Raw genomic sequence first — 16,678 nt, 5'->3', positions numbered from 1 at the left:
CTCCTGACTTACGTGATGCCACTGTCTGATATTTTAGGTATAATCTTTTTAAGCCCACAAATTATACATTATTATTATTATTACTATTACTTAGAAATTGTTGTTTGGTGTCCCCATTTATTTCTAGAATCTGGAATCATATTGCTTATTCCTAAAGTACAACTTTTAGAAGTTTCTTTGCAGCAGTATGTTTGTGGTAAATTCTCGTTGTTCTTGCTTATATGAGTATTCCTCTCTCATGCTTGAAAGACTGGTTTCCTGGGCACAATTATTATTGTCTCTCAGCACATTAAAGATATTATTTCTACCCTTTTCTGGCTTCCATTGCTGCTGTAAGAACTCTCATCATATACAAGAAATTTCTTTGTAGACAATCCGTCTTTTTTCTCTGGCTATCTTAAAACCACTTTTTTTGAAGGTGCTATAATTTCACTATTGTAGGTCTCACTATGGTTTTGTCTTTATTTAATCTGCTTGGTAAACACTATCCTTCTTGTATCTCTGAAGACCATTTAACAGTTCTGGAAAACTCCTATTCACTATCTCAACCAATAATGCTTCATTTCTAATGTTCTCTATGATCGCCTTCTGATAGTCTAATTAGACATATCTCAATTTCTTAAATTCTCTTTCAAGTTTTTCTCTCTCTTTTTCTCTTTGTGCTGTGTTTTAGGTAATTTCTTCAGATATCTCTTTCGATTTACTAATTCTCTCTTCGGCCGGGTCTAATCTACCGCTTAACACATTCATTTAATCTGTAATTTCCAGAATTATACTCTTCACTTCTAAAAGTACTGTATGATCCAAATAGGCCTATTCATCTTTGAGAATCTTATGTTACTCCATCCTACTTTCAATATTCTTTTTTATTTCTTACACAGCAAAATTACTTATACAGGCATATCTCAGAGATATTCCAGGTTCTGGAATACCTGCAATAAAGTAAATATCGCAATAAAGCGAGTCACAAATTTTTTGGTTTCCCAGTGCAAATAAAAGTTACGTCTGCACTATACTGTAGTCTATTAAATTTACAATAGCATTATGCCCAGTAAAACAAAGTTCATATCTTAATTAAAAATACTTTATTGCTAAAAAACGCTAACCATCATCTGTGCCTTCAGTGAGTCATAATCTTTTTACTGGACAGTCTTGTAAGTAACGCAATATCTGCAGGTACAATAAAGTGAGGTAAGCTTGTATTATGTATTATGGCTGATGAGTCTAATACCTGCAGTTTTAATTCTACAGTCTGCAATTTCTGCCCTCTCATGACAGCTTATTTCCTTGTGCGTTCAGTGATTACTGACTGAGAACTCGTTTTGCTTGAAACTCCACCTGAAGAATCTGGAAGTCTTAGTTTTGAGAGTATTCTTCCAGAATACTCAGATTTCTGTTGTTTTCTGCCAGATATCTGGCAAATTTCAACTTTTTTCTTTATATTTCTGCCCCGCACATATCATTTCAGCCCCCAAAATAATATGAGTAGAGTTTGAAATTAGAAATTCTCAGGGGAAACATTTCCCCCTTATTTCACCTAAAGCCAAGGACGAAACATGCAACAATCTCTATTGTCTCCTTCTACACTACGCATTTTTAAACTGTTTATCCACTGAGAATATCACTCTTCACGAATCATGACTTTATGAAAGTATCTTCTAACTGCCTTTCTTCCTGTTGTGAACTAAGTCCCACGCATAACCTTTCACTAGAATAGTTATACATAGGGTTTGCGTGACTTTAATTTAGGCCTATGGTCCCAGTGTGATTCATGACAGCATTCCCTCATTTGAATAATAAATTATATAGTTACCTACCTTTAAACCAGGCTTCTGGCCACTAAGGACCAGCAAATGCCCATAGAAGCAAATGTCAGATCCACATGCTTTTTGCTTACCTTTCTAGATTCACACTTTATCATTGTTTCCGGCCTCTGCTTATTTCATTTACTTTACGGACTGATCAACTACGATTCCAAAACTTTAAAAAAATTTCTTATCCCGCATTTTTCGGGTTGATTTCATTTGCCTCTTCTTTGAACTTCTAGTTCATGATGTTCTTGCAACTATTCCATCTATTTTCCTCCTGTCTAACAAGTACATGACACATGGAAGGAATTGCATAAACACTGATTGAAAGAATGAATGAGGCAGGTACTTGTGTTTTAAATAGTTTCTGGTATTTTGCAATGAACTTTAAATGTATTAAAAAAAAGTTTTTTCTTTTTGACTCTGTGATATCACTCCCAGGAAGGTGTGAACTTTAAGCTGTTCTTTGCAACACAGTTTATATTTGTGAAAATTTGAAAACAACTAGGGTAAAAGAAATGGCTAAGTAATGGAAGGGTACAAAATTCCATGGGCATTATGACTATAAATAAGATAGAATATGCACACAAGGACACAGACCAGAAGCCAATTAGAAAAGATCGACTTACCAGGAAAGCAAGGGTTGGGTTTCTTTTTCCTGTTTAAAACTTGTAATTATTGTTACTGCATTGCCACATGGGCAATGGATATAAATTTTAAGTGAAATAAACCCTATGGATGCAGGAATCTACGTCGTCCTTGATACAGCCAGAGAGGCAAACACACTTGGTATCAGACATGTCTGGGTTCAAATCCTTGACCTGTCATTTAAAAGCTGAGGCCAGTTCTTCACTCCTCCTACTGTAGGTAGGGAATTCTGGCACACTCCTTAACTCTGGCCTCAGTCATCTGGCTACTTTGACCAACAGGATATAAGCAACAAGGATGCAAGGTTTCCTTGTGTGCCCTAGGGTCTCCTCTTCCACCTCTGCTTTGCCAAAAGAACAAGTCAGATTGGCCTGCTGATGGGATCTGGGAGACACTGGAGGAGATCCAAGTTGTCCCAGCCACCAGCCATCTGATCTGAAGCTGACCACAGACACTTGGTTAAGCCAGTGAAAATCAGCCAACCATCCAGCCAACCTGTAGAATCATCAATTAAATAAACGGTGTTGATTTAAGCCGCTATTAGAATAGCTTGTTACGCAGCATTATCTATGGCAGCAGATAACTAATACACCCTATCTTCTTCAGCTGTCTACTTCAACCTACCACTGTCTTGATACCTAGAGACCAAGTATGAAGGCTTTTCTGTCATTGTCCCTTCTCCCTGAGAGAGAATGAAACCTTTACACCTGCATCCCACCCACCCACACCTACAACAGCATCTGTCATATTTTTTTGCATTTATCTCTGTACACATTTCTCAACTCCTCTAAGCCATGAAGGACTTGAAAGTAGGAAGTAAGTTATTCATATCCATATCTCTGGCACCTGGCACAGTGTAGTCCCTCAATAAATGTTTTTGTTTGAATTAAATGACTGGATTTGGGGAACTGACATGAACCAAAACAGCCGGCAGCAGGTGGCAAGAAGGATAACCACACAAGCTGGTTCTTATGCTGGGAGGCCTTACACTTTCCAGAAAGCCTAAACAAGAGGGAAAAAAAAAGCAAAGGAGAAAAGCACATTCTTTCTGCTCCTCTGCGCTCTTATCTCACTGAGCACACTGCACACAAAGCTCAGAGACATTCATCCCCCGGAAGAGTCCTCCCAATCCAGCTTTCCTCTGCCACCGCAGGGCACCTCACTCTACCTCTGGGGACATGACTGACACCCACCCCGGCCTGACTTTACCTTCAGATCAGACACGTCTCTGTAGCACTGCTCGGAGCGGGTGTGGTCTGACAGCTGCACGTTCCAGAAGCAGGGGAGCTGATATACGAGGAAAGGGTTCTGTTTGATGACAGCGTTGAAAATATCCTGGGGGAGAAAAGCCAGAGACACAGTCCAGTCAGGTGAGTTCCGCTTCTGATTCTGGCTCTCAAGGGCCTACATCTCCTACGCAAGGGCTTCTCTTAAGCCTTCTGCTCTGAACACAGGCTGGCGTGCACTGCAAGGCACTGCCCTCGCCTCTCATCTCTAGGAACCAAGCAGTAATGTTTGGACAGAGATGGGGGAATGCTTCACGCTGACTTGGAGCTCACAGGTCCTGCTGCTCTCATCACGCACCATCCGGCAAGCATGCGTGGGCACAGACAGGGAGCATCTTTTCCACCCGAGCAGGTATATAATAAATGAACTCACTTTTCCGCCCCTCTTCCCACCTCATCGAGGAGCCCCATGTCATCCATCCTGAGCCTCCTGGAGAGGGAACTGCGTGATGACAAGCGGCTCTGCTCATGCAGGGGCTGAGACAAATTACAGATCCTGCTCCAGCGTCTCTTCCTGGGGCTTCTGGCGGACTGGGTGATGGATGCGCCTCGGGTTCCTGCGGGCCACGGTGCCCAAGTATGCACTCCCCGCTTCCAAATCCAACTCTGACTTTCCTAGGGAGGCTTTACCTCTTTCGGGCTCTTTTCCAAGCTTTCGCACCAGGCCATACTTATTAACTAGCTGCTGACAGGTGGTGCCGGGAGGTGAATTATGGGCCTTTGCAGCAGGAGATAGCTGAATAAACTATCCTCATTGGACATGGACATGCAATTGCTAGCTTTTGGGGACACGCTCGAGTCATTGTGACTTGACTTAAAATATGACGATGGAGGACAATTTTCCCCTCAGGTTTAAAACAGCTACCTGGGTAATTTTTAACTTATTCATTATACCATAGCTCACGTTTGAAAAAGGAAATTAGTTTCTGCTGCTTGGGAAATACTGAACCATAACAACGCTAAAAAAAAAATAGTAAAGTACCCCTACGGAATTTCCTGTTCCCTCTGTGTTAGAAAACTTGGCAAGAATTCAACGAATCAGACAACTGAACATTGAGCAAAAAGATGGAGAATGAACTTGCTTTTCTGATGAAAAGGAAAGGATACAATGCAGAGAACCCAGAGAAATCATCTTTACATTTCAAGATGGCCATGTGCACCACAGGAAACTCCAAATCTGAATGAGTGACCCCAGTAGATCCAAGCTCAAAGGCTCAGGCCCCTGCATTTCCCAGTCAAAATGGGAAATGGGGTTTTTATGAATTTTTGTTAATAGTTTGGTGGCGTCTATGGACTTTTTCATATTGCATGGATTAAAAGCTGGTTTCTCCATCTAGACGGTTTGTCCCTTCTATTTAAATGCTTTTCCCTTGAGGCCAGGGTCATGGTACAGGATCTAAGCAAAAGGCTTTGCTTTAAAAGTTAGACTCTATTTGCCAGAAGGGCAAATGAAATCTTTTCTGGGAAATGTGCTGTGGCATTCTGGAAGCTCAGGGAGCGGGCACTGTGCATTCCACACTGAGATGAAGATGGCGACCTCCTGACACGCCAAATTATCGTTTACTTATGAGTCTGCTTCAATAAACTATGAGCTCTCTGAGGCCAAGGACTGCGTCCTTCATTTATCTCCGGAATCCTATTTCTGAACATAGTCCCTGGCATACACAGCGTGCAGTGCAAGTCTGCTGAATGAACAAAGAGAATGAGTTGAGCTGTCGTCTTAGACTGGCAAACGTAAGGCAGATCTGTCAAGTGTACAGTCACACAATAGGTAGAAAATAATTCACACCCATCTACTTTCAAGTTTGAGAAAGAGCACCAGCGTACTCAGGAATAACCATACCTTCTAACCCGCCCACTCACCTGGTCGGCTAAGGATGTGGAGAGCATCCCCATCAGCTCCCTCTCCGCGGTCAGCCTCCACATCTGCTCCCATTTCATCTTCCGCAGCTTATCCAGAAGCAGCAGGATCACCCCTGGGCAACAGCATGGGATGGAGAAGGAAAAAACAACAGTAAGACAGAGAGCCAGGCACCTCTGTCCACATGGTTTGGAGATGAACACACCTGGGTTCAATTCCAGGCTGTGCCAGTTACTCAGTAGGAGACTTTAAACAATGTCTCTGAAACATCCTCATTGCATGGAGCACATTAACACAGACCTCAAAGGCTGTTGCAAGCACTAAATGAGATGGGCAAAAGAGTCTAGTACTTTCTGGAGATGGATATTGACAATGGTTGCACCACAATGTGAATGTACTTAATGCCACTGAACTATACGCTTAAAGATGGTTAAAATGGTATATTTCTGTTATGTAGATTTTACCACAATGATTTTAAAAAGAGCCTAGCACTGCACATTCCCTATAAGCATTAGATTCTCTCCTGTGTTTTTCCCCAGAGATATGACAACCTACCTAGGTTTAGCTGATGGATGATATTTGCACAAAGTAGGCCATTTATCTTTACAGACAAAAAGCAGCTCCTCTATGACTTTACTCTGGGTAAGTCTTGCCAATTTGCTTTATACTTAATGACAAGTATATGACCTCATTTTAGTGCTCCTGATTTCAATAGTCTTCTTGAGCCCCCCACAATCAACACACATATAAACCATGGTGAAGACAGTGCTGATGCTGGGTCGTTAAGACGAGCTCCAAAAGCCTTTGGGTTCATAAGAAACTAATAATAAGAGGTTGTCTCCTCCTCTTCTCCACCTTCTTTTTTTGTTGTTGTTAGTTTTCATGGGGAGGGACCTGGGTGAATGGGGGATTGTGTAGTGAGGGAAGCTGCCATTGCACACCCTTCGGTATTTTTAAAAATGTTAAAACAACCAAATATATTACTCAGGCAAAAATAAATTAACTAATAAAAATCTAAAAAGAAAAGTGCATTTTGGCTTAGCTGAATGACTCAGAAGCAGATGTCTCCTACCAGGGCAGTTAGGGCATGCAGGGAGAGCACAGAGCGAAGAACACACAGAGCCAAGAGAATTTCCCCGCAGGCCACTGCAGTTAATTTGGTGGATGGAATTGTAGCACCCTGGGGCTCCCCAATCAGTCTCCTCAGGATGCTGAGCTCAGCACAACGGTCGGTGGAGAAAACTCCAGGCAGTTGAAAAATGAGCTTAGTTGATACCTAGTAGATACATTTCTAAGACTGCTGGAAAGAAACTGATTCCCCAAATCACACATAAATGTCAACTCTGAGACTTCTGACTTATTCCAGTGGCACATATTTGGAGCAAAAAGTATATTCACCATTTAGGGAAAGGTGTTTGGTCAGGGAGAGTTGAAATAAAAAAATACACATGGTTATGGGAAGAACGGAATAATACACAGATCTGAACTTTTAAGCCAGAGGACAAATTACATCTCTTGCATCTCTCCTCTGTGTTTTGTTAGGTTTTTTGCACATATTTCACTTAATGGTCACAAGATCGCTACAAGCTAGGTATTGTCATCCTTATTTTATAGGTGGGGCAACCGAGGGGTGAAGTCAGACCCTTCAGCAATGCACAGTACAAGAGTGGCTAAACCAGATTCAAACTCAGATCTGCCTGACTTCAAAGCCAGCGCTTCTTCATCTGCACCACACGGACCGGAGCCCCAGCAATGCCTCTTTGGAGCCTGTGACTCAGGCCAAGACTTTTTCTTTTCTTGACTTTCGGTTTCTGCATGTGTAAAATGCAGAAAACGCTCCTTGCCCTGCAAACCCAGACAACCGTCCTGCCCCCTAGCGGTAGGCTTGTAAATGTTTAACCTCCGGCTCTCCAGGGAAGAAAAAAACCCCCAAAACTTGATTTGTAGCATTTGCTGACCCCCATGGTGTAAATACTCCCATCATTGCTGATTTCAAGTTACCAAAGTGACGTCACTGAACACCAGTGGGAAGAAATGTGCACAACTGGCCTTCTGGAGTCAGTGGGAGTTTGCTCCAGCACACCGCTGAAACTATTCCCCAACCACGGCAGCTATTTTAGAAATAGTGAAATTCACTACAAGCATGTTATTTGATAGCTTATTTTGGGCACAAAGGAAAGAAAAATTTACTAAGTTACACGCCAAGAAAATATAGAGACGGATTAAAAAAAATTAGGTTCCAATCAAACATGTGAAAGAGAATTTCATTAAACCTTATTGCAGAAACTAATTCTAATTAGGTGGGACAGATGCTCCAACATATAGAGAGAATGCGGGGGGGGAGTGGAAGCTACAAACAACGATGAAAGATATTTCTGCACATTTTGAAGCCTCTAGAGATGTCAATGGTAGATCTGTCAGTCTCTGGGCACTGAGCTGAGAACTGATGCTTTTAAATGGTGCTGAGACTTGGCAAGTCAATCTAAGTAGCAGATGTAATTCTACCCTGTTTACCAGGCTAGTTAAAAAGAGAGGGACATCTAGAACAGAAGACTAAATGCAGAAATGACAGAGATCATTGTCCCTGTTACCTGGTCTTTTCGTCTGTGTAATTTGAACTTAATTTTTAAAAGCATGAACTATTTCAAACCAATGGAAAAGTTCAGAAACTAATAGAACAAATACCCAGCACCCAATTTAATACATGTTAATATACTGCCACAATTGCTGTTAATAATAAAATGTCACAGATAAATCAAAAGCTCTGCATCTCATTCCAGCCCCTCCCCATTCCCCAAGGGTAACCAGGGTCCTGAGGAGGTTTTTATTTCTATGCGTGTTTTTTTTTTTTAATTTTTATTTATTTATTTATTTTCCCCCAAAGCCCCAGTAGATAGTTGTATGTCATAGCTGCACATCCTTCTAGTTGCTGTATGTGGGACGCGGCCTCAGCATGGCCAGAGAAGCGGTGTGTCGGTGCGCGCCCAGGATCCAAACCCAGGACGCCAGCAGCGGAGCGCGCACACTTAACTGCTAAGCCACGGGGCCGGCCCTCTATGCGTGTTTTTATAATTTTATTCTCTATGCATATATGAATAAACAATATATGGTGTTTTTAGAGTGTTTCATGGTGCATATTTTCTATTCTAACTTACCTTTTCACCCAATGTTATATCTTTAAGATTGAACGTTAAGATTCACTATCTAGTTTATTCATTGTAATCACCTTATCCATTGTACAAATACACCGCAATTCATTTATGCATTCCCCTACTGAAGGACATGTTGGCTGTTTCCAATGTTTCTGCTCTTATAAACAAGGCTTCAGTAAACATCCTAATCCCAGTTCATTGGGCACACTTCTGAGGGCTTAGCTGGGGTACACACAGCCTCCAAAGTTGTACAAAGACTGCTGTGTTGATGGTGCTACTGGTCTTGAAACATCCTGAACTACTCCATCTTCCTTCTCTCTTACATTCAGGCCATCAGAGTCTCACGGAGTCTACGTTTAAAATGCCTCTTATATCTCTTCTTTTACTCATCCATTCAACAGTTATTTATTGAGCACCTACTATACGCGAACTAACTGAAATAAACTTGTACTATTATTCTTTCTGACTTTTCCCAATATCACGGGTTTTTCAAAATATTAATTCAGCATATATTTACTGAATGTATAACATTCAGTCTTTGCCAGGCCCTCTTGTGGGAGACATGCAAATCATTACGATTCAATGCTACGAGGGCAAACACTGAGAATGTGCTCTGCTTATTAAGAGAACACAGAGGAGGGAGGCCTCAGTGGGCCTGGGCTAGGACTTGGTCAGGCAGATAAGGTGGGTCTGTCTGGGGAAACAACGTGGACAGAAGCAGTGTGGCAGGACTGGGCTATGCAGGAACTAGAGTATGTGATGGCTCGATGGTTGAAATAGAATGCTTTGGAGCAAATGCCAAGGCAAGAGCTCGTACAGGTGAGCAAGGAATGGATCAGGAAGGGTCTTGTATCTTTGCAAGAGGTGCTTTCCAGCCATGTCACATCATTTCCTACACAGAAAATGATATCTTTATAACCACTGGAGGGCAGGGAGGAAGCTGCTTGTGGCTGGAAGGGCTGATCCAGGGGTTCCTGCTGCCCCAGGCCCCACTTAGGTGCCCCCAGGGCTGAGGGGATCACTAGTTTAGCACATCTGTCACTCACATGTGCCACACTGGTTGGAAAGTCCTGCTGAGGACAAGTGGGAGCTAGTGAAGGATTCTGAGGAAGGCAGCGACCACGACTGAATTTGTTTCAGAAAAGCCAACCTAAAATGTTGCTTATTATGTCACTTCCCAGGATCAAAGTCTTCCAGAATCTCAGAGGTTCTAAAGAACAAACCATGATTCCTTAGCCTGGAGTGCCAGGCCCATCAGAGTCTTGCCACCATTTACTTTTTTCCCTTTCATCAGACCATTCCTGCCATCGAAATTGGCACAATGACACTTTGCCACCTAAACACCTCTTTCTTTGCAAACATTCAGGATCCCAGAATGTTTACTAAATCTACCTCTCTACTCTCCAATTTAACCAAGAATCAGAATCCAGAACAAACACAAGAATTTATGATCCAACTTGTCACAAAGCTTATGATCTTCACTCTCAGCTTCTGCATTTCAGAGCTTCCGCATTCACTGCCTCTTCTGACTTCACAACAACCTTAGAAAAGGAGGCAGGCTAATCATCGTCATTGCCTTTGGAGAGATGTGGAAGTGAGGTGCAGAGAAGGGAGGTGACTTTTCCAATCTCACGGTGCTGGTGAGTGCTTCCCACTGCCCTGTCTGGAAGAGAGTCTTCATCCCAGAACATCAGGACCAGTGCAGACTGCATGCTTCCCAGGAGGGCCTATGGGAAGGATTTCCTTTGTGTCTTGACACTTTGAAAGACTGTTTCAGGCTAAACAGGAATGCCAAACGTGTGTACTTGAGCAACACAGGCCAACACGAGCTCATGGGAATCAGGGCTCCCAGGTCCCCCTGCCTGGCCATCTGTGAGCTGCCCTTGACATGCCAAACAAACCACTTAACCTTGGGTCCTGCATTCAGAAGTTATTTCTTCTATAATTCATTTTAGAGGTATGTTTTGAGCACCTCCTATGGTTCTATTCATTGGGTTAACCGTGGACTTAGCAGTTTGTAAAACACAGTCCTTGTTTTCAGGGAGCAAGGCCTTATAGGGACGGGAGATGGGTAACCAAGAAAATGCAAAACACTGTGATAGACACAAGACGTGCTAAGAACCATGGGAGACCGGTACAGGGAGACAGATGGTGATCTGGGTTTGGGGGGAAGCATTAGGGAAAAGCTTCCTGAAATAAGTGATGTCTAAACCGGATCCTAAAGGATGCTGAGGCTTACCTAGGTGAAAGTCAAGCCAGACAGGCTTCTCCCTTCAGGGCTGTGGATGTCTACCAGGTAGCAAATATTTTCCACCAAATTGGAACAGCAGACCTTAAAAGGTAATGACCCATTTCCCCTCTTCTTCCAAAAAAGAAAATTAAAAAGAGGCCACATAAAGTTCTCGAGCATGGGTGAAAACGTTTGCCTTTGCTCATAAATCTATAATTAACTGCTGGTTATTGGTACAATAACTATCCCCATAACCTCGTGCTGATGCAGTAGAATGAAGGCTGGGAGCACAGGCAGTTTCGTAGCTATCACAGAAGAGGGAGCTGCAGGTAACATGGAAACCGCAATGGACTTGGAAACTTAAGCCCTGGGTGTCAGTCCTCGTAGGATCACTTATCAGCAATATCCTTTGAAAAAAGTCACTGGGTTTCTGAGCCTCAGTTCCTTATTTGTAATATGGTGATAATCTCACATTAACTCCAAGATGATTATGAGAACTAAAACTCTGTATCTTTAAAAGTATCTGCTATATGCCAGGATCTATTATATTCTACCTCGAAGTAAAAATGCTATGACATTAAAAAAGGATCTATACAGTGGGAACAGTAGTCAATATTGCTGACTTGAGATATATTAATTGATAATCAATGTCCATACCCAGTAATTCATTTACTAGCCTGAATTCACTCATCTTTCTAAAAATCTTAAAAATCCCCTTCTGTGTGGAAGGCACTGGACACTTAAAAATTCTGAAATAGTTCCAGGCCCATATTCCTTCTCCATCTTCTGTCAATAGTCAGCTTATGGTGTCACAACTAGCATGATTAGGAGGTCCCCTGGGGTTTATTGCAAGTGGCAGCTAATGGAGACAACCCACAGGAAGAAGAAAAAATAGCAAAGGAAAGAAAATCCATCACAAGTAAAATTATGTGCATAAATTATGGTCTTAAGTAGCTAAGGAGTCTGTTTAGGCTGTTAAATATAATCACATGGATACACACTTATAAGAGAATCTGCCTGTTTCTTCAAAGGTTAGGAGTTTGCACCCAGATTGTACAAGAGCTGAAAAACAACATTTCTACGAGAAACCTAACTCTAACTTTTTATTGACCTCACTCCTATGGTGCTGGGGAGATATCCTAATTAATGATTGTAAAGGCTTTTGGAAATATGAAGTGGTGCTTAAAAGCTTATAAATAACAGTTACAGAAACTATACATTTCCTCATTAAGGCGCCTAATTATCACTCCCTGAACTTGCACGATTCCCCCTAGAATTAATACAAATTATGCGCATGCATGCAATGTGGGAACAAGCTTTGTTACTGAACATTACTTAACATGATGAAAATGGCTCCTTTTGAAATCGGACCCTTTGAAGCTGAAACAACGCGGATTTGGCATTGGGAGGTGTGCCCCAAGTCAGACTGGCGTTCCTGCTGTCAGGGGGCCGGCGATGCCAAAAAGCTTGTCTCTGGCCTTTCCCTGGCATTTGCTGCTGCACGATCCATCCATTTCCATCCTTGCTGTTGGGGTCTGGGAGCATGGAGCGAGCCCTTCGCCCTGTAGGCCAGTGCTCTGAACAGAGGCAGCAGGCCTTAACTTTGACAGGGACTCCCAACAGAGCTGGCTGAGATACCTGGGGCTGGCAGGGCTTTATCTTCAGCTGTTGTGCTGGGAGCATAAGAGACCAACACTAAATAAATGAATAAATAAATAAAAAATCAAAGGCTTCTCCTATGAACATCTGGTCCAGGGGTAGGGCATTTCATCTGTGGATCAGAGGGCAGTGTGTCTTTTTCTCAAACTGAATATGTAGCAGTGGCTCAGTAGCCAAGATGGCAGGGAAAGAACGGTGAACGTCTATGTAGAGAGGAGAGAGAAAACAACGCTTTTTTTTTTATGAGCCAGATATTGATTTTACCCACGCGACTGCAAAAAGAACAGACTAAAAATGGTGACAATGCTGATGGCACCTACCATTTATCAAGCAACTCCTGTATACTAGAGACAAGTTGCTTTATTTCATGGCCTCCGATTCTTATGACAAACATGCAAGGTGGACGGAATTACCCCCAATTCACGGATGAAGAAACTAAGGCTCATATGTAGCTAGTGAGTGGCAAAATTAGTCTTACTCTTTGACCTGTGGTCTTTCAACCACGCCATGTTGCCTCCTGGTGTGGGTGTGTGTGTACATGCACATTACTAAACATGGAGAGACCTAGTTGAATCAGCGGCTTAAAGCCAAAACAAGTCAGGTGGCTCCTGGAACAGTAAGTAAACGTTTGAAGGACACTGTGAAGACCAAAGGCCATAACCTGAGTGCCTGTGTAAAATCCAGGAGGAAGACCAAGCATATAAGGCCAGGAAAGGCAGGGCTTCCCCAAAGACAGCCCTGTGTGAATTTGAAGCTGCACGCAAGGGGAGGGGGGGTGCTGACCTGGTATACGTGAGTGTGGGTAACCAGATGGAGCCAAGAAAGATGTCAATCAGCACACTGTTTCGGAGCTAAATTATGTCAACCTTCCCTCGTGCACGGCACCGAGATCCTCTTCTTTCTGCATGTGAACCTACTCGACTAACTTCTCGGCGTAAGTTGTACTGACTCTTGCAGCCAAGGAGAACCCCTTAAAACTTTTTCAGCAAAGGGAATACCTTAAGCTTGCATTATGGAAACCTTCTGTTTAAGAGGAGGTTCTGCCACTATTTTCTTTCTTTCTTCCCATGCAGCCTGCTTTCATTCTTTAGCACAGCTTGGTCAATTCAGACCATGTGCTTCCTTAATTCAGGAGGGGAAATTGAGGTCCAAAGTGGCTGTGTGCCTCCTTCAGACCAGTTCAGAGCAGGTTTCAGAGAAAACCTTTTATTCCTCAACTCAACGTTTCCCGGCGCGTTACATGGTATTCTGCAGGATGCTCATAGGTGTTGTGTGAAGCAGGGTGAACTAAGTTAACAAGTTTAGGAGGTGGTGGTTAAATAAAGTTAAACAGTGATGGACATATCAATATGTACGGTGAGTCTCAAACGGGGCTACCGCATCCAACGTCTTCCAGATTAATCTTCCAAGACCCCGCTTTCCCCCAGGAATCTGTTAGGATGGATATTGCTTCTTCCCTCACGTTGAGTTCTCACTGGCTTTGTCTGCATTTTCTCAGCTCTCCACCTGCACTGCAAGGGCCAATCCATGAAAATAAAGATTTGTTCCTTACTCCTTAAGCGTTTCCTGTGTCTTTGCCGGTTTGAACCAGAGAAACGAAATCTTAAGTGTGCACTGAGTGGGCTGCCACGCAGGAGGCTCTGGGGAACATGCAGGCTCTTATCCCGGAAATGTTTATGAAAATGACCCTCGTAATCGCAACTCTCCTCTCTTCTGCTTTGAAGCACTCGAGTTTCTTTCTCATGCCTGCCCCAACAGAAGGTGAGTTTATTAAAAATCACTTAATTTAAAATCCCCTGCTGATTTTGCCTGGGACTCACTTTTGATCATATAAATTAAAGGGTTCTACCTTTTGCTTTTTAAAGTTTTGCCTTCCTGAAAGCTCTTTATCAGAGAGAGAACATGGAAATCCTTCCACCTGAAGCCTTCTCTGACATTGCTGGGATTTTGGAAAGTGTGGATGGAGTACAAAGGGCTGCTAAGACTTTATAAAAGGCTGGTGGTAACTCACTCACTCGTTCACTCATTCAATAAATATCCATTGAGTGACTTCTACATGCCAGGCACCAGATATACAGAGATGGAAAACACAGTAGTCCCTGCACTCAAGAGTTTGGAGGTGCTATGGGCATCAAAAGAGAGAGATGTGTTCTGGGCAGGCAGGCTTGGTTCAAAAGGAGGGTGGGGTCAGAACTCATGTTGTGGGTAGTGGTCCTTTAAGAGAACAAAATTTCACCCTTCCCCTTCCAAATACAAATGTATTTGGCCAAGATTGTGATAGGGCTAAAAGCGTGAAAGGTTTGGCGACTGGTAAACACTTTTTAACCAAGACTTGAAGAGTACTTTTATTTTTCTGCTTTTATAAGCAAACTTTTTATTGAAGTATAATATACATTCAGAAAAGTACACAGATCATAAGTGCACACTTGATGGATTTTCAAAGTGAACTCACTGTCGTAATTAGAGGCCAGACCAAGAAACAGAACATCAGTAACAGATCAGAATGTCCCTTGCAATCACACAGACACACATCATGCCATTATCCCAAATTCTTACACCACAGTTTAGTCTTATCAGGTTCCGATTTTTATGTAAATTGAATCATACAGTATGTAGCCTTTTTATGACTGGCCTTTGGCTCAATAATATCTGTGAAATCCATTCATATTATTGCATGTAGCTGTAGTTTGATCATTTAATGCTGTATAATAACCTATAATAGGAATATATCTCATCCTAGCTATCCATTATATTGCTGATTGACATTGGGTTGTTTCCAGTTTTGAAAGCTGTTATAACCATTCTCAAATATGTCTTTTGGTGTCATATGTATGCATTTCTGTTGGGTGCAAATCTAGGAGTGGAACTTCCGGGTCACAGAGCGTGCATGTGTTCAGCTTAAGTAGATACTGCAAACTCCTCCTATTTACACTCCTACTAATAGTGTACGTGAGTTCCAATTGATCCATATTCCCACTACTAACTGGCATTGCCTGCCTCTTTGCATTTTAGATCTTCTGGTAGGTACATAGTGGTATCGAATTACGGAATGTAATTTGCATTTGTGCATGATTAATGAAGTTCAGCACCTTTTCAGATGTTAACTGCCCATTTGGGTACCCTCTTTTGGGATGTGCCCATTCAAGTCTTTTGCTCATTTCTCTATTGGGTTGTCTTCCTTTCTCTTGTTGATTTGCAAGAGTTCTTCATATATTCATCTGGCAGAGACCCAGTGCTCAATGCTGGCTGGACTTTCCCAGGTGGGCAGTGCTCACTGACCACTTTGCTAGTCTTTTGTGGAATCAAAGGATATTAAGCTAGAAGAAACCTCAGAAGGTTATCAAATCCCTGCTCCCTCCTGTCCTCATTTCCCTGAGGAAACTGAGGCTCGGAAAAGCTGAGCAGCTCAAAGTAAAACTAACACAAAGTAAACAAAGCTCAAGGACTCCCGAGATCCCCACCTTTCCCCTGCGCTCTCTTTCTTTTCCTCCTCCAACTCTCCACTTCTCCCTAATCCATCTCTTTAAACTCATCTCAGTTTTCCTTAGTCCTTCTAGACTCATTTGCCAAATGAGGGGGATAATTGCTGGTCAGCTGTGCAGACTGAGGAGCTTCTGCAGACAGCTCCTCTTAACCAGAGAGTGCTTTGCAAATAACAAGTTGATGAAAAGTGCTGTTGTGGGTTGAACTGGGTAACACAAAAAGATATCGTCAAGGCCTACCTCCAGCATCTGTGAATGGGAAACAAGGTCTTTGCAGACAAAATCAAGATGAGCCATACTAAATCAGGATGGGCCCTAATCCAATGACTGCTGTCCTTATAAGAAGAGGAGAAGACACAGAAGCAGATGCAGAGGGAAGAAGGCCACGTGAAGATGCAGGCAGACATCGGAGCTGCTGTAAGCCAGGGAATGCCTGGGGCTACCAGAAGCTGGGAGAGGCATGGAAGGATCCTTCTCTAGAGACTTCAGAGGGAGCAAGGTCTGGCCAACGTCTTGATTTTGGACTTCTGGTCTCCAGAACCGCAAAAGAAT

At 42.6% G+C, this 16,678-nt stretch overlaps 1 protein-coding gene across 10 annotated transcripts in view; it reads right to left on the bottom strand.

Annotated features, from left to right (window-relative positions):
* Nucleotides 1–16,678, bottom strand: part of LARGE1 (LARGE xylosyl- and glucuronyltransferase 1) — a 535,223-nt gene that overhangs the window by 75,494 nt on the left and 443,051 nt on the right. For all 10 annotated transcript variants that reach the window (XM_058568473.1, XM_058568475.1, XM_058568472.1 and 7 more), the window contains 2 exons: nucleotides 5,606–5,718; nucleotides 3,666–3,791 (listed from right to left, as the gene is read on the bottom strand). In XM_058568473.1, coding sequence (XP_058424456.1) covers nucleotides 3,666–3,791; nucleotides 5,606–5,718 — 239 coding nt within the window. The remainder of the gene's footprint in view (nucleotides 1–3,665; nucleotides 3,792–5,605; nucleotides 5,719–16,678) is intronic.

The sequence above is a fragment of the Diceros bicornis genome, chromosome 25 (genome assembly GCF_020826845.1).
Source record: "Diceros bicornis minor isolate mBicDic1 chromosome 25, mDicBic1.mat.cur, whole genome shotgun sequence".
Lineage (NCBI taxonomy): Eukaryota > Metazoa > Chordata > Mammalia > Perissodactyla > Rhinocerotidae > Diceros > Diceros bicornis.
This window is presented reverse-complemented; position numbering and strand designations above follow the sequence as displayed.